General features: G+C 54.5%; 8 protein-coding genes and 1 non-coding gene across 9 annotated transcripts; 7 read left to right on the forward strand and 2 right to left on the reverse strand.

Moving 5' to 3' along the window:
- Window positions 1-435: 435 nt before the first annotated feature.
- On the forward strand, window positions 436-2,605 carry VDBG_04707 (conserved hypothetical protein; the record flags this gene model as incomplete). Its single annotated transcript, XM_003005055.1, has 3 exons — window positions 436-1,172; window positions 1,222-1,890; window positions 1,972-2,605. The coding sequence occupies 3 exons, from the start codon at window positions 436-438 to the stop codon at window positions 2,603-2,605; spliced, it is 2,040 nt and encodes a 679-aa protein (XP_003005101.1).
- Window positions 2,606-2,943: 338 nt separating this feature from the next.
- Window positions 2,944-3,043, forward strand: VDBG_15096. The gene has a single exon. It is a non-coding gene; the product is annotated as a tRNA-Ala (tRNA).
- Window positions 3,044-3,617: 574 nt separating this feature from the next.
- On the reverse strand, window positions 3,618-4,556 carry VDBG_04708 (ATP synthase subunit 4; the record flags this gene model as incomplete). The annotated part of the gene is made up of 4 exons (XM_003005056.1): window positions 3,618-3,643; window positions 3,708-3,930; window positions 4,033-4,436; window positions 4,526-4,556. The coding sequence occupies 4 exons, from the start codon at window positions 4,554-4,556 to the stop codon at window positions 3,618-3,620; spliced, it is 684 nt and encodes a 227-aa protein (XP_003005102.1).
- A 316-nt stretch (window positions 4,557-4,872) lies between these two features.
- VDBG_04709 (nucleolar complex protein) lies at window positions 4,873-6,779 on the forward strand (the record flags this gene model as incomplete). The annotated part of the gene is made up of 3 exons (XM_003005057.1): window positions 4,873-5,495; window positions 5,552-6,428; window positions 6,493-6,779. The coding sequence occupies 3 exons, from the start codon at window positions 4,873-4,875 to the stop codon at window positions 6,631-6,633; spliced, it is 1,641 nt and encodes a 546-aa protein (XP_003005103.1).
- Window positions 6,780-8,273: 1,494 nt separating this feature from the next.
- On the forward strand, window positions 8,274-9,941 carry VDBG_04710 (manganese resistance protein MNR2; the record flags this gene model as incomplete). The annotated part of the gene is made up of 2 exons (XM_003005058.1): window positions 8,274-9,601; window positions 9,665-9,941. 2 exons carry the CDS (start codon window positions 8,274-8,276, stop codon window positions 9,939-9,941), a joined length of 1,605 nt encoding a protein of 534 aa, XP_003005104.1.
- A 1,241-nt stretch (window positions 9,942-11,182) lies between these two features.
- VDBG_04711 (endoplasmic reticulum-Golgi intermediate compartment protein) lies at window positions 11,183-12,828 on the forward strand (the record flags this gene model as incomplete). Its single annotated transcript, XM_003005059.1, has 5 exons — window positions 11,183-11,375; window positions 11,432-11,612; window positions 11,671-12,062; window positions 12,322-12,431; window positions 12,484-12,828. 5 exons carry the CDS (start codon window positions 11,183-11,185, stop codon window positions 12,655-12,657), a joined length of 1,050 nt encoding a protein of 349 aa, XP_003005105.1.
- Window positions 12,829-13,214: 386 nt separating this feature from the next.
- Window positions 13,215-14,727, forward strand: VDBG_04712 (RNA-binding protein; the record flags this gene model as incomplete). The annotated part of the gene is made up of 4 exons (XM_003005060.1): window positions 13,215-13,263; window positions 13,503-13,612; window positions 13,666-14,305; window positions 14,552-14,727. The coding sequence occupies 4 exons, from the start codon at window positions 13,215-13,217 to the stop codon at window positions 14,725-14,727; spliced, it is 975 nt and encodes a 324-aa protein (XP_003005106.1).
- A 3,772-nt stretch (window positions 14,728-18,499) lies between these two features.
- On the forward strand, window positions 18,500-21,330 carry VDBG_04713 (conserved hypothetical protein; the record flags this gene model as incomplete). The annotated part of the gene is made up of 3 exons (XM_003005061.1): window positions 18,500-20,471; window positions 20,523-20,661; window positions 20,719-21,330. 3 exons carry the CDS (start codon window positions 18,500-18,502, stop codon window positions 20,819-20,821), a joined length of 2,214 nt encoding a protein of 737 aa, XP_003005107.1.
- Window positions 21,331-21,841: 511 nt separating this feature from the next.
- VDBG_04714 (proteasome component PUP1) lies at window positions 21,842-22,191 on the reverse strand (the record flags this gene model as incomplete). Its single annotated transcript, XM_003005062.1, has 2 exons — window positions 21,842-21,952; window positions 22,003-22,191. The coding sequence occupies 2 exons, from the start codon at window positions 22,189-22,191 to the stop codon at window positions 21,842-21,844; spliced, it is 300 nt and encodes a 99-aa protein (XP_003005108.1).
- Window positions 22,192-22,262: the final 71 nt, after the last annotated feature.

Consider the following 22,262-nt stretch of genomic DNA (forward strand, 5'->3'; position numbering starts at 1 on the left):
CCTGACCCCTACGTCACCCCACCTATCCGCCTACCTCAGCAGGGACCAAAGCCGACTAACCCAGATCAGGACACAGCCAGGTTGCCACAGAGACAAGATAACAGCTCGCTTTCAGCAAGAACAGCAATCGGACTTTCAAGTTTACAATAACTTGTGCCCCCGCCCTACATACAGCCTTTGGCATCGTTTGCTCATCAACACCCTGTTTTTTTCTGGTGCTCGCTTAACTTGGTCGCAGAGCCGAGGCCAGATCTGTCGCGTGGTCGCATTCCTGCAGCCAGCAGCTCTTTTCGCCGGCTCTCTTACAGACGTTCATTCCTTTCTTTCACGGCTGTCATCGCCTGTCTCACCTCCCGCTATCGTCATCATTCAGACCTGTCACGATCAAACCCCGACAGACGTTATCGACGTGCCGACTGACATACCGTTATCATCATGTCGGACGAGGCGTACGAGTACCTTCAGCCTGGGTTTGACCCCAAGTCGCTGACGGTACCACGGCTGCGCTCCATTTTGGTGGCGCACGATGTCCAGTACCCCGCGACGGCGAAGAAGCCGCAGCTCATCGACATTTTCAACGAAGGCGTCGTTCCGAAGGCCAAGAAGTTTCTCGACAAGCAAGCGCGCGCCAAGCGTTCGAGCATGGGCATCATCAACATGCCCAGAGGCGACTCCTACGACACGGCGTCCTTCGACGACGAAGACGTTGATCTGGCACCACCACCTCAACGTGAAACACGCTCTCGTTCACCGCGCAAGGCTTCAGCAAGGCTACGGTCAGAGGACTACGAAGACGAGCCTGCCTTGCCTCTCAGCCCTACCAAACGCAAGGTTCGGGGCGCCAGTCGCCAATTGTCTCATCCGCCTGCGGACTTATATCCCACTGAGGCAGAGCCGCCTCGGGTCAGTCCGGAGGAGCACACGAACGGTGACGCCTCAGGGTCAAAAGTTGAAAGATGTAGAGGATGGATTCTTCAATCTTCAAGAGACGGATGTCAACTTCTCCGCCGAGAACCCATTCCAGAGTGGGAGCTCTCCAGCGCCTGCCTCGCGGCCCTAGCAGCAGCCGCAGGCAAACAGCCGGGCATGAAACTCCCGGCTACATTGAACGACGTCGGCGAACGGGGCCGCACTGATGGCTATGAGCGGCCCAAGTCTGCTAAATCGAACAAGTCCGTCCGGCACGGAATCGCATATGTATCTGAACTGGATGCTGGCGAGGAGTTTACCCCTGAAGAACAAATTGAGTTGGAAAATGGAAATAGCCATGAAGGGCGCCAACGGTCTGCTGGAGCAACGTCAACCCAAGCCAGCGAAGAAGCGCACTGGTCTCAGGACACCTTTGATGGCGCTTGCTGTCACCCTGCTAGGAGCGTACGGCGGCTGGTATCGACAGGAGAAGATCGCCGTCGGTTACTGTGGCCTCGGCAGACCTGCGACTCAGGTCATCCCCCCTGAGGTGTCAGTTCCCGACTGGATCGTCCCTTACATTGAGCCCCAGTGCGAGCGTTGCCCTCAACACGCCTACTGCTTTGAGGACTATACTGTGCGCTGTGATGACAACTTCATCTTGAAGCCTCACCCCCTTTCGCTCGGCGGTCTGGTACCGCTGCCGCCCACCTGCGAGCCCGATGGCGAGAAGGTCAGGCGGATCAAGGCTGTTGCCGACAAGGCAGTTGAGGAGCTTCGTGAGAGGAGGGCCCAGTTTGAATGTGGCGAACTGGTTGATCAGACGGGCGAACATGAGGAGAGTCCGGCCATTGAGGAGGAGAAGCTCAAGTCGGCCATTAGTGAAAAGCGCAGCAAGAAGATGAACAAGCAGGAGTTCGACGATCTTTGGGCAGCTGCTATTGGAGATATCAAGGACCGCGAGGAGGTCGAGATCATCAAGTGAGTTGCCGCTCCATTTCCATACCTTTATCCCCACATGCCTACCACGCCCTACTCGACAATAGCATTCGTTCTGACCAGCATCACTAACCAGATCGGTCGCGCCGGAAGCAGACAAGCCGATTCCGCCGGCCTTCCAAACACCTACCTCTCGTCCACCTCTCTCGCTCGCCTTTCGATCAGCTGCGCGGCCAAGCGGTCCCTCCGGCTCGGATTGGCAAGATATCGACTCCCAGCTGGATCTCTAGCCGCCCTGGTGGCTTTGTATTTTTATTTGCGTGGGCGCTATCGATCCCACAAGGCCGAGGTCTCCCGGGTTCCGTCTCTTGTTGACTTGGTTCTCGCACGACTTGCATCGCAGAAGGAGCTTGGCGAAGAGGAGCTTGACGATCCTTGGCTGTTCCTGCCAAACCTACGAGACGACGTTCTTCGCTCTGTGCACTCGCTGAAGAGCCGGGATCGCATCTGGTCTCGAGTGAGAGCCGTCGTGGAGCAGAACAGCAATGTGCGTACCAGTCAGCGCGAGGGCCGCAGCGGCGAGGTCGGCCGCGCCTGGGAATGGATCGGGCCACTCACTGGCGATAGCGCAAGGCGGCGGAAGAGTGGGCGCGTGTCATTCGGAACTGGCGCTGTAACGGATGACGATCGGAAGGACGAAATGTCAGAGAAGTCAACGGCGCGTTCGACCTGGCAGGAGTCGCGACCGATCTACTGAGATGGTTGGTGTATGGGACGCTTTCTTACAACACTGATTCTACCGGCCTGACATGGCATAGTGTCTTGTTTTCTTTGTAATGATTATGCAGACGACGCCTGGATCGAAACTAGGTCAATGATCGTTATAATATTTGGAAATCCCCACGATACTGGAGTGAACATCTCAGCAATACCTGTTCAACGTGGAATATCTTAAGTCTCATCAATCTTGGGCCCGCTCTGGGCTTTGACTATCTCGCCTCGCCCAGACCGAGTCGTAACCTGAAAGCCCTAGTGAACTCCACCCACTACGCTCTCAGAGCCATGATTCCACCAGAATTGCCGAAACTCGACAACGGGCGATTGGTTTAGTGGTATAACGTCTGCTTAGCATCGAAACGAGTAATCGTGAGATCCTGTCTGCTGAAGGTCGCGCGTTCGATTCGCGCATTGTCCATTCTTTTTAGCTCATCGGCGGTCAACCGGGCTCTCAATTCTTTTGTACAAATGTTTGGATAGCATCTGGAGTCTTTTTTTACAACATTAGTCGGGAGAGAATAGCAAAGTTTCTGAATTGGATCACGTTAAGGAACCACAAGAATCAGAGCACTGAAGGTAAGGGTGTTAGTGGTCGTTGCTGTTGGCAGCTGATGTGCTCGGACCTCGGAGCGGGAAGCTCGGCAGGAACAGGTCATCGTGCTTCGAGTCATTGCTGTCCTTATAGTTACTCCGAAACCCCCCAATGGCTTGTCTGTTGTGGACGGGGGTCTCATACCCATCATTTATGGTTCTTTTGCGCCAGAGTGTAGGGATTCATATATCGGGCATGGATGAGAGGCCATCAATTAAAGTCACGTATCACGGGTATCATAATGACGACGAACAACAGGCTGCTGGGCAGTCATTGCGGATTAAGTTCAAGATTGTTGATTCGGCTAATGCACAGGTGTTTATAAACACGTAGGGGTTTCCCTCGTACAAAGGAAATCTTCCTCTCATGGAGTCCTAAGTTCGACGTAGAGGTTGGTTGTCTATTGGGCCTTGGAGGCAAGGAGCTCTGCAAAGGATTTGTCAGTTTTCAGGTGCTCACAAGCAGTGTGCGTTGTGTGGCAGGAACTCACTCTCGACATCAGTGATGCTCTGGGCGAGAACCTGCTGCAGAGCCTTGGGGCTCTCAAGCTCCTTCTGGACCTTGGCGATGATGCTCTCGGCGAGCTCCTTCTGCTGGCGCTGCTTGACCTGGCTCTCGTAGCGGACCCAAGAGTCAAGGACGGTCTTGGCCTCGGTAGCCAGAGCAGTCTTCTGCTCGAGCTCGAAAGCCTGGGCCTCGAGCTTGGCGGTCTCCTATGATGATGCGTTAGCGGCCGGTTCAAGAAGTACGCGCGGTGCCTACCCCGCATCGGGTTTCATCGCGCGCGTGCCTTGCGCCATCAGGACAGGTCGTACCTTGGAAACCTCGTCGATGCGAACCTGGACGGCCTTGGTGTGGTCGGTACGAGCCTGATCAAGGAGGCCCTTGATCTTGTTGCTCTGGGCATCCGCCCACTCGGAGTACATGGGACCACCGTACTTGATGAGAGCGCCCCAGACGGCGAGAAGGCAGAAAGCGACGACGGTCTCCTCGTTGACGACATAGTACTCGTTGCTGATGGCGTAGACACTGAGACCGGCAGTGGAGGAAAGGATGGCTGTCTTGGAGAGCAGCGAGTTGCCGGGGAGAGAGTCGATGAGGGACTGGGCCTTCTTCTTGGGGTCCTCAGCGGGCACGCCGGAGACGTTGCGAGAGGAGGTAAGGGACGCGATGGCGGGCAGGGTGCGCCGGGCCACGGTCGGCCGGAGGAGGTTCGCTCCTAAACATGAGGCACGTCAGAGAGCCGATACTCGACGCGCGAGGGCCAATTGACCTCGCCGGGTGGTTCGGAAGGGAAGGAGACTGTACCAGCAGCGCTTCTAGCCAAACGGGACGCCATTTTGAGATAATCTGGGGATGCGGATTAGGAGGCTTGAGGTCATTCGGAGCTCGCAGGGCAGGGAATGAGGTTGAGGTTTTTTGGATCGCGCTAGTTCGGGTAGGAAGAGTCACGTGAGGCGGCTGACTGTTTTGCTCGATGGACGGGAATTTGCCGGGTGCTGGCGGACCGGCGCCTGCAGCTCATGCGGAGGATCCACTCTTCACTACAGGATGGACGCTGGAAATTTTTGAGGTCTTGGCATCGAACGTCTGAAATCCAGCACACTGCCGCAATCGAGCATTGGAGGTCCTATTGCTCGATCAATCTCCTCAAGATGCCTGCCAAAGCCTCAGCCGATGTCCGGAAGCGCAAGAGGTCTGCAGAGGCCAAGGAACTCGCGCAAAAGCGTGCTCGTTCGGAGAGCGGCAACGAGAGCGATGGATCCAGTGAGACGGACCCTCAAGCTGAGATTCTACTTATGGAACAAGAGATTCTCGAATCGAAGAAGCACTACAACAACATCTCAAAACTTCTCGACATCGCCAAGGCCTACAAGACAGATCCCGATTCAGCTGCCCTCGCTTCTGTCGCACTTACCAGAGTTTTCGTGAGATTGCTCGCTGCGGGGTCTCTCATCAAGAAAAAGGGCCTGACAGAGAAAGATGCCGTTGTTGTTGGCTGGCTCAGGGAACGCTACTTTGAGTACAAGGATGCTCTGGCCGAGATGATCACAGATGAGGAGCTGGGATCGCCGGCCCTGACACTCGCTATGCGAATGCTGAAGTCTGAGGCCCAACACTTGTACGAGTCGGATGAGTACAACTTTCCCCAGGCCTTCCTGCAGCAAATTATCAAGGCGCTTCTCAACTCCAGCAGCGATGACGCTCGCGGAGATTTCGTGGACAAATATTTGACGGAGTTTGACGATGTTCGGTTTTTTGGGTTGAAGTCCATCAAGTGAGTCTTGCCGTCAACAATTTGTTTGCCAATCTTTACTGACCTGCATACTTTAGAAACATCGTTGAGAAGCCAGAGGAGGGCGCTGGCAAGGATGATCTCTTTGACGATGCCTTTGAACTTCTGCATGCCATTGGCGACGTGCCCAAGAAGCTGGAAAACTACCACCTAGAGAAGCCCAGCAAGAAGGCGCATCCCCTGAACTCCCTGCACCAGCATCAGCGGCAAGGCCAGGATGCCTGGCTAGCAGTCATGAAGCTCGCAACGACCAAGGATCAACGCAAGCGCATCCTCGAGGTCATGGCGACGGATATCGCGCCGTGGTTCACGAGGCCTGAATTGCTGGCAGACTTCCTTACCGATTCGTACAACACTGGTGGCTCCATGTCGCTGTTGGCCTTGTCAGGCGTCTTCTTCCTCATTCAGGAGAGGAACCTCGACTACCCATCATTCTACACAAAACTGTACTCTTTGTTGGATCGCGACATCTTGCACTCCAAGTACAGGGCAAGATTCTTCCGCCTGATGGACACCTTCCTGCGCTCGACGCATCTACCTGCTGTACTCGTCGCAAGCTTCATCAAGCGTCTCGCACGCCTGTCTCTCAGCGCCCCGCCCGCAGCTATCGTCTTCATTGTGCCTTGGACCTACAACATCATGAAACGCCACCCGCTTTGCACGTTCATGATGCACCGGGTACTGCGCGATGACGAGGCGAAGAAGGCCATGGAGGATGAAGGCTATGCCGACCCGTTCTTACCAGACGAGGCGGATCCGATGGAGACACACGCCATTGACAGCTGCCTGTGGGAGTTTGTACAACTGCAGTCGCACTACCACCCCAACGTGGCAACAATCACGAAGATCATCTCGGAACAGTTTACCAAGCAGTCCTATAACATTGAAGATTTCCTGGATCATTCTTTTAGCAGTGTAAGTTATCCCGCCTCCTGTGTCGAAGTTTGTATTTTGTGTGGTGGCTGACTTTGTGTGACAGCTTCTGGAGGCTGAGATGAGCAAGACGGTGAAGAAGCCGCCTGTTGTCGAGTTTCAGATTCCCAAGAGAATTCTATTTCCGAATGACGCCGAGTCTGGCATTGAGGATAGTCTGGTGGCTAAGCTGTGGGAATTTGCGTGAGACGCTCGGACAGGTGGAGGTCAATCGAGACGAGGCTACATAGATGCGTGCTACAAATACCCGGATGCTGTTGGCCGTGCCACGTCCTGTAGTTACAATGGAAAATGGAGGTAAACGATGTATATTGAGACTACCAAGTTTCGTACAAAGGTCATCTCGCTGCATCGTTGGAGGATTGGAACGTTCAAGAGCTCGCGTGACCTATTGCTCCAACGAGCAAGATGCTGGCTTGTCTGGAGCAGCTTCAGTGGGCGGGTCCCACTGTTGTCACAGCCCCCTTAGTCTCAAGGTGCAGTGCAAGCCGGAAAGATAAGGGAAGACTGACTTCAGCTCAGTGGAGCGTTATGTTTCCAGAACGGCCCAATAGATCGTCGATTTCTGGAGGTTTGCAACCAATCGGCGGGGCGGGTAGGAGCATCCTCTCCACTGACATCATTGGATTGTCAGGTTCGCTACCAGAAGCGTTCCTAGCTTACCCCATTAGCGCCTCGACCGTTCTCCCCGCCTGCTGTACCTGCCTGGAACCTTGCTGCCCGCTTGCGAAAGCAAATGCCCACTGCCCAGCGATTCATCATCGACGATCTACCTGCCTTCGTTAGCTTCAGTTCAAACTCTTCACTGCACCAAGTCGACTCCTACGACGTATGCAACGCCAGGAAACCGACAGGACGTAGCGACAGGCGCCACGAGAGATTCGGCTCAGACAAAAGCGATACTCTGCGAGCACGCCCTGGCTGGAGCATTGTCGATTGACAGTATGAACAACAACTTCTTCAAACCACTCCAGAGCCCTCAGGTTGAGCGGCCACCTCCGAATCCCCTGAATCCAGCCACCTCTGCCCCCGCAGTCGCTGGATCGCAGCAGGCGACGCGCAGCAAGAAGAAACGCACTGGCAAGAAGAAGCGTGGGAGGAGGAAGTCTTTTGCTGTGCTCCCAGAAGAGTCTCACGACGAGGCTGAGGCCTCGACCGCCACCGTCGCTGCAAGACCCGACTTCTACCTGCAAACACGCAACTTCAGCAATGCCAGCCTCGACAGCCAAACATTGCTGGACCACCGCGACCAACAGCCACTCCGACCTCGTCGTGGCTCAACAATGGCCACACCTGGGTCCTTCCAGACTCCGCCTGCCAGTCGTTTGCGCGTGAGCCATGCCCATGGGGGTGATAGTGGTGATGATGGAGAGCCAGCATGGGACGAGAACGCGCCCTTGCTGTCACGGTCAGCACAGAGAACAAATACCATGCCGTCCTTGAGCTACGGGGGTGGTACCAGCCAGTCCAGGCCACGCGTTAGTCGTCGAGGATCCAGCAGGTCGTCGAGGCAGCGCCAGCCTGTCTTCAATAGCATCAACTACCCCCCTTCTATGCCAGGCTCGCCACGAATTGCTGGTTCAGATCCCCTAGACCTGACGTTCGGGGATGTTATGATCACCGATGAGCTCGACGCCCGCCTCGGTCGGTCCCCGCATAATGATTACCGCTTGGATGATCACCATTCGGATCACGATGTGCGCATGGAAGGCGCATCCCCGGGTATAGCACGGAGGAAGACCATTTGCCTTGCAGGCCGAGGCGGACGTGTGCTTCCCCAGCGGTGTCTCCGAGTTGGGCGAAGAGGAGCATCTCGAGTCGAACAATATGCGGAGGCCTCGGCGCCGACGCGCCGCTTGGCCCGACCTCACAATTCTCGATGAATGGAGCCGCATTGAGAAAGAGGGCCGCAGTGAAGAACGCAGGGTCAAGCGCATCACCGAGCCTCAACTCATCAACGGACGTCTGCGCACGGTGCATCGAGGCTGGATGCGCCCCGAAGAGGACTCGCCGTATCGATTCACCTATTTTAATGAAGAGTTCCAAAGCACCATCCATAGTCAGACGATCTCGGAGCTCGTTCAAGTTGGTGGCAGTTTCCGAGAGCTGTTCATTCCCGAACCTCGTGTCCTGTCAGACGACAGCGAGTCCGATGATTCTGATGCGGAAGACGTATCAGTGGTGACTGCTACACAGCAGAACCACGCCTCAATTGGCCAGAACGGCGTTTCTGGCACTTCAACGCGCCAGAGCTCTGTTGTTCCCCCCTTGAGCGAGGAGCCCGAATCAATCATCTCGGGCCATGACAAGACTTCACACGAGAGCTCCAGGGCGCCTTCGGGCAAGGCGACGCCAACGGGGGTTAAGTCGCCAACGCCGAATGTCTCTCAGCCAGAAGGTACACCAAAGCAACCCAAATTTGGCGAGCGACCGGTCTGGTGGCTTGACGTGCTGTGTCCAACCGAGGCCGAGATGAAGGTTCTTTCCAAGGCGTTCGGCATCCATCCTCTCACGGCAGAGGATATCATGGTGCAGGAGGCTCGTGAGAAAGTTGAGCTCTTCCGACACTACTACTTTGTCAACTATCGATCATTCGATCAAGATTCCGAGAGCGAAGACTACCTCGAGCCCGTCAACATGTACGTCATCGTGTTCCGAGAGGGTGTTTTAAGCTTTCACTTTTCAATGACGCCTCACTCTGCCAACGTCCGCCGACGTATTCGTCAACTCAAAGATTTTGTCATCGTTAATTCAGATTGGATCTCATACGCCATCATTGATGACATCACGGATGTTTTTGGTCCCTTGATTCAGAATATCGAGGACGAGGTTGACGACATTGATGATGCTATTCTTCGACTGCACTCTTCAGGTGACGTACAGGCCAAAGATGGACCACTGTACTCGGAGAAGGCGTCAGACGACGGACATCCCTTCCAAAAGGAGAGCCACATGCTTCTCCGTGTCGGCGATTGTCGTAAACGGGTCATGAGCCTCTACCGGCTTTTGGGCAACAAGGCAGACGTCATCAAGGGCTTCGCAAAGCGTTGCAATGAGCGATGGGAGGTTGCACCCCGGTCCGACATTGGTCTGTACCTTGGCGATATTCAGGATCACATTGTGACCATGACATCAAACCTGAGTCACTACGAGAAGTACGATCCTCTTTACCGTGCAAACGGATCGCCAAACCTTACGTCAGCCACTAACATTCTCAGGATCCTTGCACGTTCCCACGCAAATTACCTTGCCCAGATCAACATTCGTATGAATGAGCGCTCCGAACAGACGGCCGATGTGCTTGGAAAACTGACTGTCTTGGGCACTATCGTCTTGCCTATGAACATCATTACCGGGCTGTGGGGTATGAACGTGTGGGTTCCCGGGCAGGAATACGAGGGGGACCTAACTTGGTTCTGGTGTCTGACAGCGGGCTTATTGGCGTTTGGTCTAACCTGCTTCATCGTTGCGAAGAGAGTGTATAATATCGTGTAGACGGCGCCTTTGCTGTAGTCACCACCACCCTGGACGGTGTTTTCTGGTATTACGCCACTGTTTGTTCAGTGTTTGCTTTGGGATTTTCCAGGAGTTTGAGGATTCCTCGTATTTTCTTTGGAATGGGACTATGTATATTTCGGTATGAATGCAACGAATCAACGAGGCCTTTAGCACGGTGGTTTGCGCGCCAAAAGTAGTCAAAGACAACAGATGCGGCGCTTTGGGAACTTCAGCTATAAGGTCTGTGGGAACTAGATCTAGTCCGCCTGCTGGATGCTTTGTTAGGCCGTGGTGCCGTCTATTGCGTAGAGGACAACGCGTCTTGAGACAGGCATCGTCCATGGTGTGATCGATTATACTTGACTCGCGATAGCCGCACTTCTCGAGTGGATCTGGGGTGGGAAAAGTTACACCCATAACGGTGAAGGTTGTAAATTCAGAGATGAGAAGTGCCTTCGGACGATAAGAACCTTGGGCGGCGAGGCTTTTCATGCTGGGTTTCAATTGTGACTTTTCCTACGTAAACTATGATGTTTCATTCACATATATCTGCCTGATATTCCCTGTAGTCGTCTGCAATACTTTTACTCCACGATATCCCAAAATTATCATGCATTGCTCCATATTCTTGACTGGTGCTATAGCCCTCTATGAAATTTGGTGGAGGGCATTTAACGCGTCCATTTACCAGGGCCAATTTCTTGCTTGAGGCGATGGTTGGACTCTTGGCGACTGTGTTATACACACATCGGGTTGTTGTATGTTATGCAAAGACCGACTATGTCGTAAACCGATCTTCTCCAAATGCGCCAGGACTGACTGGCCTAGGCCGCCTACCCCAACATGGAAAGCCTGAGACAGCGAGGCGCGGACCCTTGTCCCCTGCGATTCTTACCTTAGCCGCAGTTGTTAGTGGCCCCCGAAAATGTGAAGGTGGCCTCAAGCACGAGATCCATTGATTACAGATTGAGCTCCTCCCGCCTGCCACTGCTCGCGACACCAGCTTGATCTCGGATCGCTGTTCTCCTGACCTCTTTTTTGGTCCAATTGTCTTCGTGCTTACATTGCAGTTGAATTGCCGTTTCTTCAAGGTTCCCCGGACGCTTCTCCTCGACTCCGCCGCGTTTAATAACTGGAAGGTGGGGGACACAAGTCTTGCTTCGTTTCAACGTTAGCTGTTCGAAAACAAACCGAAAAATCGACACACCAGCGCCTTGCGCTCGACACCCTTTAGCACAATGGCCGGAAAATCTAGATTCACCAAGCTTGATGCCTTCACAAAGACTGTCGACGAGGCTCGCATTCGAACCTCATCGGGCGGCATCATCACCATCGTCTCGCTCTTCATCGTCTTTTGGCTGGCGTGGGGAGAATGGGCCGACTACCGGAGGATAACTCTGCATCCAGAGCTGATCGTTGACAAGGGAAGAGGTAAACATGTCCAGAAAACTGCAGGTGTTTGCCAAGGCTAATGCGGTCCTGCACAGGCGAGAAGATGGAGATCCATCTGAACATGACTTTCCCCAAGATGCCATGTGAGCTTCTGACGCTCGACGTCATGGATGTTTCGGGCGAACAGCAACACGGTATTGTCTCTGGTATCTCCAAAGTCCGCCTCAGGTCGCAGAAGGACGGCGGTGGTGTCATTGACACCAAGGCTCTGAGCCTGTAAGTGGCTGTAGTTGTGCGACGAGGAAGATATTCCTATTAACCTGGTTAACTCTAGACATGCTGCGGACGAAGCCGCCACCCATCTGGCTCCCGACTACTGCGGCGACTGTTACGGCGCGAAGGCTCCCGCCAACGCTGTGAAGCAGGGATGCTGCAACACGTGCGAAGAGGTGCGGGAGGCATACGCGCAGGCGTCGTGGGCGTTTGGCAAGGGCGAGAACGTCGAGCAGTGCACTCGTGAGCACTATGCCGAAAGGCTTGATGAGCAGCGCGCTGAGGGCTGCCGTATCGAAGGCGGACTGCGCGTGAACAAGGTTGTCGGCAACTTCCATCTGGCACCGGGCCGCAGCTTCAGCAACGGCAACATGCACGTTCACGACCTCAAGAACTACTGGGACGCCGAAATCATACACGACTTCACTCACCAGATTCACGCTCTACGCTTCGGTCCCCAGCTGCCCTGAATCCCATTACGAAGAACCTTGGCAACAAGGCGGGGCCCTTGGACGAACCACCACTTGAACCCGCTCGACGGCACCTCCCAGATCACGACGGACCCCAGCTTCAACTTTATGTACTTTGTCAAGATCGTCCCCCACTTCCTACCTGCTCTCGGCTGGGACAGCAAGCGCTCCCCCAGGACAACGACGGCGGGCTCCTTGGATCCTTTGGTCAGGGCAGTGACGGCAGCATTGAGACGCACCAGTACTCAGTGACGAGCCACAAGCGCAGCTGTCGGGCGGCGACGATTCTGCTGAGGGACACGCCGAGCGCCTGCACACCCGCGGTGGCATCCCCGGCGTCTTCTTCTCTTACGTAAGTCGTGACTTGTCTACACTTTTGGAAGAGATGTGCTAACACAGTCAAGGATATTTCTCCCATGAAGGTCATCAACCGCGAGGAGCGCTCCAAGTCTTTCACCGGCTTCTTGACCGGACTCTGTGCAGTCATTGGCGGTACCCTCACGGTAGCCGCCGCGGTTGATCGTGGCATGTTCGAGGGCTCTTTGAGGCTGAAGAAGATCCGATCCAAGGACAACTAAATGGAGTGTTTTGCGCGTTGGATAGTGGACGGGGACAAGGGTGTTGATATGTGGGTGGGGTGTGTACAATCTGGTGCTGGCAGCTCTGACTCTGCCTCGTGCATCTGGCTAGGAGTTCTGGGCTGGCTTAGAATGGTTTCTGATTATACTATCGAACATAAATTTCAGTTCACACATGTTTCAAACTTGCATTAAGAAGCGACGAGGTAAGCAAATGTCAAAGGCAAATAGCTTCAGTGATACACATCCGGACCACGTGACAACAAGACAAGAGAGGTGTGAATTATGTAAGCTCATCATTGCCCTTGGCCCGTGCTCAAGCTACTGTGACGTCCAGACTACGTCCCAAAAAATCCCTAAGAGGATTCGCGGGTATGGTTGACGGCATCCAACGTTGACCAGCCCAACAACGATCCAAGCTTAAACTGCATACACAGCAGCTTCGGCAAGCGTTCATTCTAATCTCACCACTTTGAGCGGAACTAGAACCCAACAATCACCCCGAAGAACGCCCTCATCCTCAACCACTACAAGCTGGATCCCATCCCGCTCACACAATGTCGAAGACGCTTTCTCGCGTTGTCTTTGTAGGCAACATCCCTTACGGTGCGCAATGTCGACTCCCTTCAGCTCTCATGGTTTATACTCATTGAGCTGCAGGTCTCTCCGAGGAACAGATCACCGATATTTTTAGCAGCGCTGGCAAAGTCATCAACTTCCGTCTCGTCTACGACCGCGAGACAGGAAGACCAAAGGGCTTCGGATTTGCCGAATACCCCGACCACGGTTGGTCGCGCCTATTTCCCTACATTTCCGTGTTGCTAAGTATTTTCTTTTACAAACAGACTCTGCCGCTTCAGCAGTTCGAAACCTGAATGATTACGAGACGATGGGTCGCAAGTTGAGGGTTGACTTCTCTAACGAAGGAGGTACCGACGACAATGATTTCAACCAAGTGAGCAGTAGAACCCTGTTCGCATACTAAAGTCGCATTCTAATCGTTGTTAGGGTCGCGATGGTCTCAGCTTCGGTGCCCCGAACACCTATGGCCAAGCAGCACCTGCCGCTCCACAAGCCAGCACCCTTCCTCCGCTTCCTCCTGGCAAGGAACTGCCCGCCAACATTACCGCGACCGACGCCATCTCTCGCACGCTCAACACGCTCCCTCCTTCGCAGCTTCTTGATATTTTGACACAAATGAAAGCCTTGGCTTCCAATGATCCGGCCCGCGCAACGGAGCTTCTTCAACAGGCTCCCCAGCTGTCCTACGCCGTCTTCCAGGCCCTTCTCCTTATGGGCCTTGTCTCGCCAGAGGCAATTCATAGTGTCCTCGAGCCCAGCAGCGGTGTGCCAGCGCCTCAGGCTCTTCCGGCCGGTTTCCCACCCCAGGGCGTACCTGGATACCCGCCCGCCGGCGCGACCAACACTCCGCCTGTTGCGGCGACACCCTATCCTGCGCCACCGCAACCAGTGTACGGCGCTCCCGCTCCCGCCCCTGCGCCTGCGCTGGGCCATGACACAGACGCACTCATGAGGCAGGTCATGGAACTCCCAATCGAGACAATCAACACTTTGCCTGAAAGCGGAGCGCGCCCAGATCATGGCGTTACGCGCACAGTTCCAGCAACAGAGGCGCTAGAACCATGGGGTATGAGCACTGTACTATTATTGACCACGAACGAGCGAGCATGGCATCGCCTGAAATGCGGGGGAATGGCGACCACACGAGGAAATGCGGAATCCTCACTGCTTCACTCGGGAGGTGCGGAGCAGTCAAGGCGTTCTTGGAGTTTGCAGGAAATACAAAATATATCGTCTGTCATCACGACGACCCTGGCTTGGTAGGCTGTAAAGACTGCCAGGGCGCAGCCAACGTCTAAGAATTTGAACTCAGCCACGTTGAAAGATTCAGACTCGGCCCGCAATTACGCAAGCCCAGTTGTCACGGCAGTCGCCGAGCAAGAAAGACGAAGGAGCCGCTCACATGCAAATCTCAAGCCGGAACGAGGCTTGTATGCCATCTTGCAACTGGTCTCAAGCATCAAGGCACAGCCAGATGTCTGGAAATGAACATTTGGCTTCGGCGGGCTAGGACATTTAGCGACAGGTTCTAGTGGACTGAGGACGTCGATACCCAGTGATAGAGTATGTAGAAGTACGTTGCCTTGGCAATAGTTGCTGACGGGCAGAATCCAGCTTAGTATAGCAACCGCTGTTCGCTGTGAAACCCGAGTCAATGCGCCTCGTCGACAATTGGAGATGGCGGGTATCTGGCATGTTGAAACCTCAGCACGCCGTACGAAGTCCCCTTTTTGTGAGTTCGGTCGGGGTTGGATTCGCAGCGATGTCAAGCAGGTGCATTGGTCCTTTGCACCAGGACAGCACTCAAAGCAAAGCGATCTCCCTCGATTGTAAATGTGCGTGGCTGCCACGCCACAATGGGCAGGCCAAGATGCATTGCATGTAAGCGCCTTTCGACATGCAGCGAGCGAACTGATTGTGACAAACCATCAAATAGGATACTATTTCTTGAGCTAAGCGCCAATGACTGTTGTTGGCCGTTTGTCAAGACTCTCGGCCAAGACTTTGTTCCTTGCCGATAGCTTGCCGATAGAAGAGCTCGGGGATGATGTAAAGAGATCTGAAGTACGCCTGTATCCCTGATTCGAAATAGCATTCAATGACACACCGCTCCGTATCGAGACATAGCCGCTCTTGAACGCCCTAAGTGACACACCATCTGTGTTTTCACGGCTGACACAGCCTCAAAACTCCCACATACTTAGATAGGATGTATCGTCGTATTTCACCTCAGCCTTTTGTAGGATACTGCCAGATGTCCTTCAGCAACAAGATTTCCGTTGGCAGAAGATTTATGTCCTCAGTGGAAAAGGACTCCATCTGCACGTTTCATGGGCCGTGGATGTCTGATGGACTAGTAGGATGGCAGGTGCAGCTGACTCAGGCGTCATTAAGCGTGAGATAGCAGTGCATCGTAGGTTTCCTTGCATGGGAACATGGACATCGAAAATCGTGGATCGAGGTTCCTCCCGCTCCTGCACAACACACACGGTGGAGTGGGATGACCCACGGAATAGGGCCTGGACTGTGCATTAAACTCCGTACGTACGCGCGCAGTTCATTACAAGCTTTGGGGCAGCTGAGGGGGTTTGGGGAGGAAAGGGGTGCATCTTCAGAGCATTTTGGGGGCGGGGGGGGGGGGGAGACGAACAACAGATGCAAAACGCAGAGATGCAGGGCGGCACTACTAGTGACGTCGCTATGATGAGACCTGCATCCCTTCGCAAAAGTCCCCAGAACGACTGACGCTGTCCTGAGACCCTTTCCCCGGCTTGGCGAATCTGTCGCCCACGCCTTGCCGGGCGCCCAACCCCATGTACCTACTGAGAGCAGTCGAGAACGTTGTGAAAACACCACATGGTGTAGAGCAATCTCCACTGCGGTCACGAGGGCCACTGCCAGCGCCGCATCGAGGCCAGCCACAAATCAATAGTAAAAGCAACCACGACTCAACCAGGCGTGACGATGCCTCGGCCGTCATCCACATGAGGCAAGCTGCAAGCAAAGAAGAGGACCACGAGGGCGCGTGTGACAAGCAGAGAAAACACAGTCACGATATTGCGCGCCCAAGCCCGGGCCAATAAGACCGCCGGGCCGAGTCCCAATGCAGGGGCGACGGGAGATTTGCGACCGGGGAGAGAATGAGAGACACATGCAAGTGAGGAAGCACGACATGGGTCTGTGGTGTTAGCTGCGCCAAAGGAGGGGCCAGAGAGGGGTTCGAAACGGAAGGCAGGCAGTCGGCCTGACCCAGAACGGATGAGCAGGGTCCCTTGTTTGACCATCATGGTGATGTGACGGTGCTGGTGAGGATGGGAAGGGTAGGGTCCATGCCGAGATGCTCGATTAGGTCTGTGGTCTTTCTCAATGCTTGGTTGACCCCAACTTGTCGCCCCAAAGACAGGTACGTGGTCACAAAGTGTTGACCTTGCCGAAACGCTGAAGAAAGGCACGACTTGGGACTAGATTTTCTTGGCCTACCCGACTAGCGATGGACGGGCTGGATGGGGTCCTGTTGCTAAAGTTAGCCGGTCATTTGGTGGGGAGAGACTGGGCGATCTGGCCCAGGCGAGACCCTCGAGTCGTATCGTGCGTTTTGCCTGTTGAGAAGACCACCTAGATGTAACAATACGACACGCCTCAGGGCCGCCGCCGTATACAGGTTCTCATGGCCGAAATAAAGAAGCCAGGTGTGTGCCTGGCCACTGTACTGTGCCATGTTGGGCATATCGTGTCAAGTTGCTAAGTTGGGCTGGAGATGGCGAAGAACCCAGGTGATGATGAATGGCTTTGCCACAAGCCTCAGCTGCGCCATCCAACGCATCAAAGGAGTGGGCGATACGAACGATGTGGTCCAGGCAGACAGACACTTCGTCCCACGGTAGGCAACCGTCCCGCTTCAAAAGGGCAGAGAGTTGAAAACCTCCTATGGAACAACAATCAGTAAACCCGAATTTTGATATGAATCGAAGCGCTGGAATCCAATGACGATTCAACGTTGGAAACAAGTCTGGCGGGCGGGCGAAACGAAAAAAAAAAGGGGCACACTTCAAGGATAGGAAGAAGAAATGCTAGCACTCCAGGTCGGGCGGTCTCTAGGCTGCACCCCAGGATCTCAGTGGCTCAGGACAGCAGGCGTGGCGTGCCGTGTTCGCCAATAACGGCCCATCGCCGATGCTCTGGCCCCTGGATTGCTAATCCTCATCCAGCCTAGCTCTGTCAACAGGCGCATGCACCTCTAATGGGTCCGGCCAAAGGCTCCCCGCCTGGGGGGCCCAACTCGTCCATTGTGGCACCAACAGCCTCTGCAAGGCCAGTGAGAAGTCGCTACCAGTCCCTTATTCTCCAGCAACCAGTCCCGCTCCGCCGGCCCCTTCCACAGCAGTCACTGGCAGCCAGCCGAACGGAGCAGGTGCAGGAACCGGTTCAGGAGGAGAGGAGTTCTGCTACATCTCGTCACCCCGTCTACCGCTGTTCAAACGTCTCCCCTCCTCGTATTCCTTCGTTCCCCTCTGTTTCTGCTAATTGTGTGTTTTTTCCCACTCTGACAAAACGAAGGGAGAGAGAAAGAGATAGTGAGCACCCGGAAACGTTCCTGGACGTCTGGAAACCCGTTGTTCAAGCTTGACGCCAGCCAGCTTCTTCCGTGTCCCTACCACCCCCTCCCCACGCTCATTTCCATCTGCAACAACTGAGAGAAAGATCCTGGCGCTTCATCTCAGACAAGCACCGTTGACGACACGAGCCCTCCCTAGCCTCCTTCTCCTCTTTCATCATCTCCTCAGCGACACGAAAACATACGCATCCATTACACAAACACGGCAAATTCACAACACACGCCCATTTGGCCGGTTTCGCGCCTTCGCCATTACTCGGTACACTACTAAGCCCAATATCGTGCCTTTTGGCTGTCGCGCCTTGACGCATTCTTCCTATATTGCCCGTTGCCGCACTTGCAGGGTTGACTGCAACTTGCTGTTCATGCGCGCCGCCTCAACATTCCAATCAGCCACGACCGCAGCATTTGGCCGTCGCCAAACAGTTTTCCGAATCGCCTTACCTCATATGGCTCAAGCCTCTCCCACCCCTCCCTGCCGAACTTGAGTTTGACGACATACTCAATCCAACCACCGAGACACACGTCGAACGCTACTCGAATTCCAACCTCCTTCTCGCGCGTCGCCGTGCTACAGCACTCTGTTTCTGCTCTACGATTTGACGACATTAGCCCCCGAAGACCTGTCTCGTTGCGACGTCCAAAATGGCCCAACGGCCAACTCTGCTCGACTTGCGCTCCAAGTCGAGCTCCTCCAACATGACTAGCGCTTCGAGACCCCTTCGGTCGCCTCGCCTTCATGTCGCTGGCGAGATCCCTCCCGAGCTCTCGCCCCTCGATGCCTTCGCCCTCCAGAGTCGCCTGCTCGCGCGCCAATTGAAAGAGAGCGACAACGCTGGTCGACGGATGAGCCGCTTGCCTCCCCTCACCACCGAAAGCCCACTCGTCATGCAAGGTCGCTCGGACTACTTCCGTTCCATGTCCCAGGATGGCATGTCAGAAGCCAGCCAGTCGCCTGAACCGCTGGATAGAGGGCTTGGCTTGATGCCAGAAGTGGAAGAAAACCTACAGCGACCCATGTCGATGCACCCGCGCATGAGCCGCATTCCCCCGACTCCCGACGATGGCGTACCGCTGCCGCCACAGCCTATGCTCGACCAAACCCGTGGACGAACGCTGAATCACATTCGAGAAGACTCGACGAATTTTGGGGCCAGGAGGGAAGAGTCACCGACGCCGATGGAGTCCGCGCAAATGGACGAGCCGCCAAGCTCTGTAGTGCCATCGCCGCGCAAAGACACGGCCGCATCGCTCCCGATGCCATCCCCATCCAACTCTCTGGTCGCTTCGCCTGAAAAGATGCCAAAGAAGCACTCCTTCGATGGACCAGGTCTAGCGCCACCGCGACCCATGTTTGTCAAGCGGCCTTCAGCATCCAGCACCATGTCTTCTCCTCTAGTACCCACTGACGAAGATGGTGTCATGAGCTCCTCCTTTCATTCGCTGCCACATCGCAAGCTGTCCAGCGGCAGTGCCATGTCTAGTATGGCCGCCATCTCTCCGGCCGTCACCTCTTCACACTACCAAAGATCACCGTCTATCAGCTCTGACATTTCTGTTGCGCTACCACGGCCATCTTTCAACTTTTCGAGGCCACTGAGTCGAGCAGGAACTCCTGGTCCTGAGACACCATCGCGTCAGGCCTCGTCAGACACTCAGGCATCTTTTGTCTTGGCAGATGACACGGCGAATACGCCGATCAGCATGAATAGCGAAGGCTTCCCGGATACCCTAACTGATGACGGTAAATCTGCAGCAACGTCATACATTTATTCCAAATACACACTTCCGAGAGGCAAGAGTGTTCAAAGGTCGCTGCCACTCGAAAGTCAGCCTCCGGCATCCTTACGGTGGGAGCAGTCGACTACGCGCTCTGACAACGGACAGTCAACTCTGAGAGGCGCACCTCCGTCACCGCCTACTCGACCATCGAGCTCGTCAGAGAGGATGATGCCGGATCATGTGAGCCTGGCGAAACACTCTGTTGAGCAAGGCAAGAGAAGCATGGAGCGCAATGCACTTCGCCTACAGCCGTCGCCGAACCCAAGTCGACCATCAACTGAGAGCAGCCGCGCCTCTGAGGACGAGACCAGGGGCCGCCCCTTGACCTCCCCTATGCATGACAGTGCCAGATTAAAGACGGCCATCTCAGTCGCCACTTCTGACTCGGCTAGTACCGTCAAGCCGGCGAAGTCTTTGCATTCGATTGCTCCCTCGGCCGCGGATATGACGGCTGAAGAACATCTCGCCAAAGGTATTGAGTGTCATGAAAATGGATCCGTCAATGAGTCCACCTACCACCTCCGACACGCCGCTAAACAGAATCATCCTACGGGCATGCTTCTGTATGCCCTCGCTTGCAGGCACGGATGGGGCATGCGCCCAAACCAACGGGAGGGAGTGGAATGGTTGAGAAAGGCCTCTGAACTCGTTAGCAATGAAATCGCAGACGATGAAGGCCAAGTCAAGCAAGGCAAGCATGTCGATGTACTGGACAGAAAGACTCGGAAAGCTCAATTCGCTCTTGCCGTGTACGAACTTGGCGTCAGTCATATGAACGGCTGGGGCATCGAGCAAGATAAAGTTCTAGCGCTCAGATGCTTCGAAATCGCTGGATGTGAGTAATTCGCCTTTGTGGTGCAAATTCGACATACTGATGGATTTATAGCCTGGGGTGATCTTGACGCATTGGCGGAGGCTGGCTACTGCTATGCGCAAGGCGTTGGGTGCAAAAAAGATTTAAAGAAGGCCGCCAAGTTTTACAGGGAGGCCGAGTCCAAAGGGATGAGCATGGTGGGAAACAGCTGGTATGTGAATCGAGTAGTGCTGCAAGGGATACATCTTATTGATCTGACATTTCGCAGGATTCACAAGTCGAAATATAACGATGACAGCAAAGAACTGAAAAAAGTTCGTAGCAAGTCAAGAACGCGCAATATTTTCGGCATCAAGACGGGTGGCTCATGAGCTCCGCCGTCACTGCGCAAATCTTAGTGCAGCCGAAAAGCCCGCCATTTAACGGATCACGAGGAATCAACATCGACATAACCATTACCATCATACCCAGCATCTAAGGAGTTTTCAGGCGTCAGTCGCCTGCGGCAGGCTGTCGACATTTGGAGTTATATGTCTGGCGGTTGGGAGCTTTGATCCGCCGTCATTATTGTCTTTATCAAGGACATACACTAAACGAGCAAAATCACGGACCCCGTCGCTGTTGCGGACCATGTGCGACTCTAGCGAGGGCTCCTGGTCTCTGTCTGTTCAGCGTTCTATTTCCTGCGTTCCTCTTGCTAAACTACTTCGTCATCAAACATACCCCTTTTTTTCTTCCCTGTAGATGGACCATTTGAACTACATTTTGGGGAGGCTAGTGCTCATTCACCTCCGCGTTCTGCACAAAGGATTATTAGGAAACAGGCAAACGCCAGGCAAACGCCGAAGGTAACTAGTAATCCATATATGCCAATGATTCGTATAAGATCTCTTTGTTGTACCCTCGCATGCGAATAAGCAAACGACAGCCTCCCCATGCTGCTTTGGCGTGAGGCTTGAATTGAAACCCCGGCCCTTGGCAGATGTGGTTGCCTCCACAAATCTTGCCGGCGTACTAAGTTCCTTACACTCATAAACTAGCGGGGCACTTCAAGTTTGTTTATCCTAATTATTGCACTAATCGACCGCTTGATCACTTGCTTGCACAGTGCAGGCCTTGGAAACAGCCCAGACAGGGTTACACTGCTACTGGTCTCGATGCTTCCAGAGAGAGAGCAGGTAGGCTTCGTCTTGCTCTAGCAGACGACGGCAACACTAGGTTTCGAAAATAGAACGAGCGCATGCACTCAGAGTGGGTCTTGCTTTTAAACGGTCATACCTCGAGTAGATTGTCACACAGCAACCATGCATCTCAAATCACGCCTCTATTGCTGCAATTCTCATGTTCGTACAGTATAAGTATGATCTTTGATCCGCATTGCATCATTGCCCCTAAGAATCGACCTCCATAGCCTCGCCGGTGGATGTCACCTCGGTGACGCTGACGTAGCGGCCGATCTCGTTTTTCTTGATGATTTTCTCGTTGAACACAGCGGTCGTTGCCTTGGGGAAAACGTAGCTCTTTAGCTTTGGCTCCGCTCGTTGGGCTTGACGAAGCCGCGCTTCAGCTCTGTCTTGTCCTGGGTGATGATGGCCACGTCAACGTTGCTGCCGGAGCCGAGATCGTTGAAGATACCGGCGAAGATGGCGTCACTGGCGAGCTTGACAGCCTCGTCGCGGGTGAGATTGGCCTTCCACTGCGTCTCGAAGACGGACATTGCGGCAAGGGAGCCGGAGCCCATGGTGACGTAGGGGAGCTTGTCGGTGGAGCCGTGGGCGTGGACGGTGAACAGGTGGGTGCCTGTTGGTCGCA

The sequence above is a fragment of the Verticillium alfalfae genome, genomic scaffold, assembly GCF_000150825.1.
Source record: "Verticillium alfalfae VaMs.102 supercont1.5 genomic scaffold, whole genome shotgun sequence".
NCBI lineage: Eukaryota > Fungi > Ascomycota > Sordariomycetes > Glomerellales > Plectosphaerellaceae > Verticillium > Verticillium alfalfae.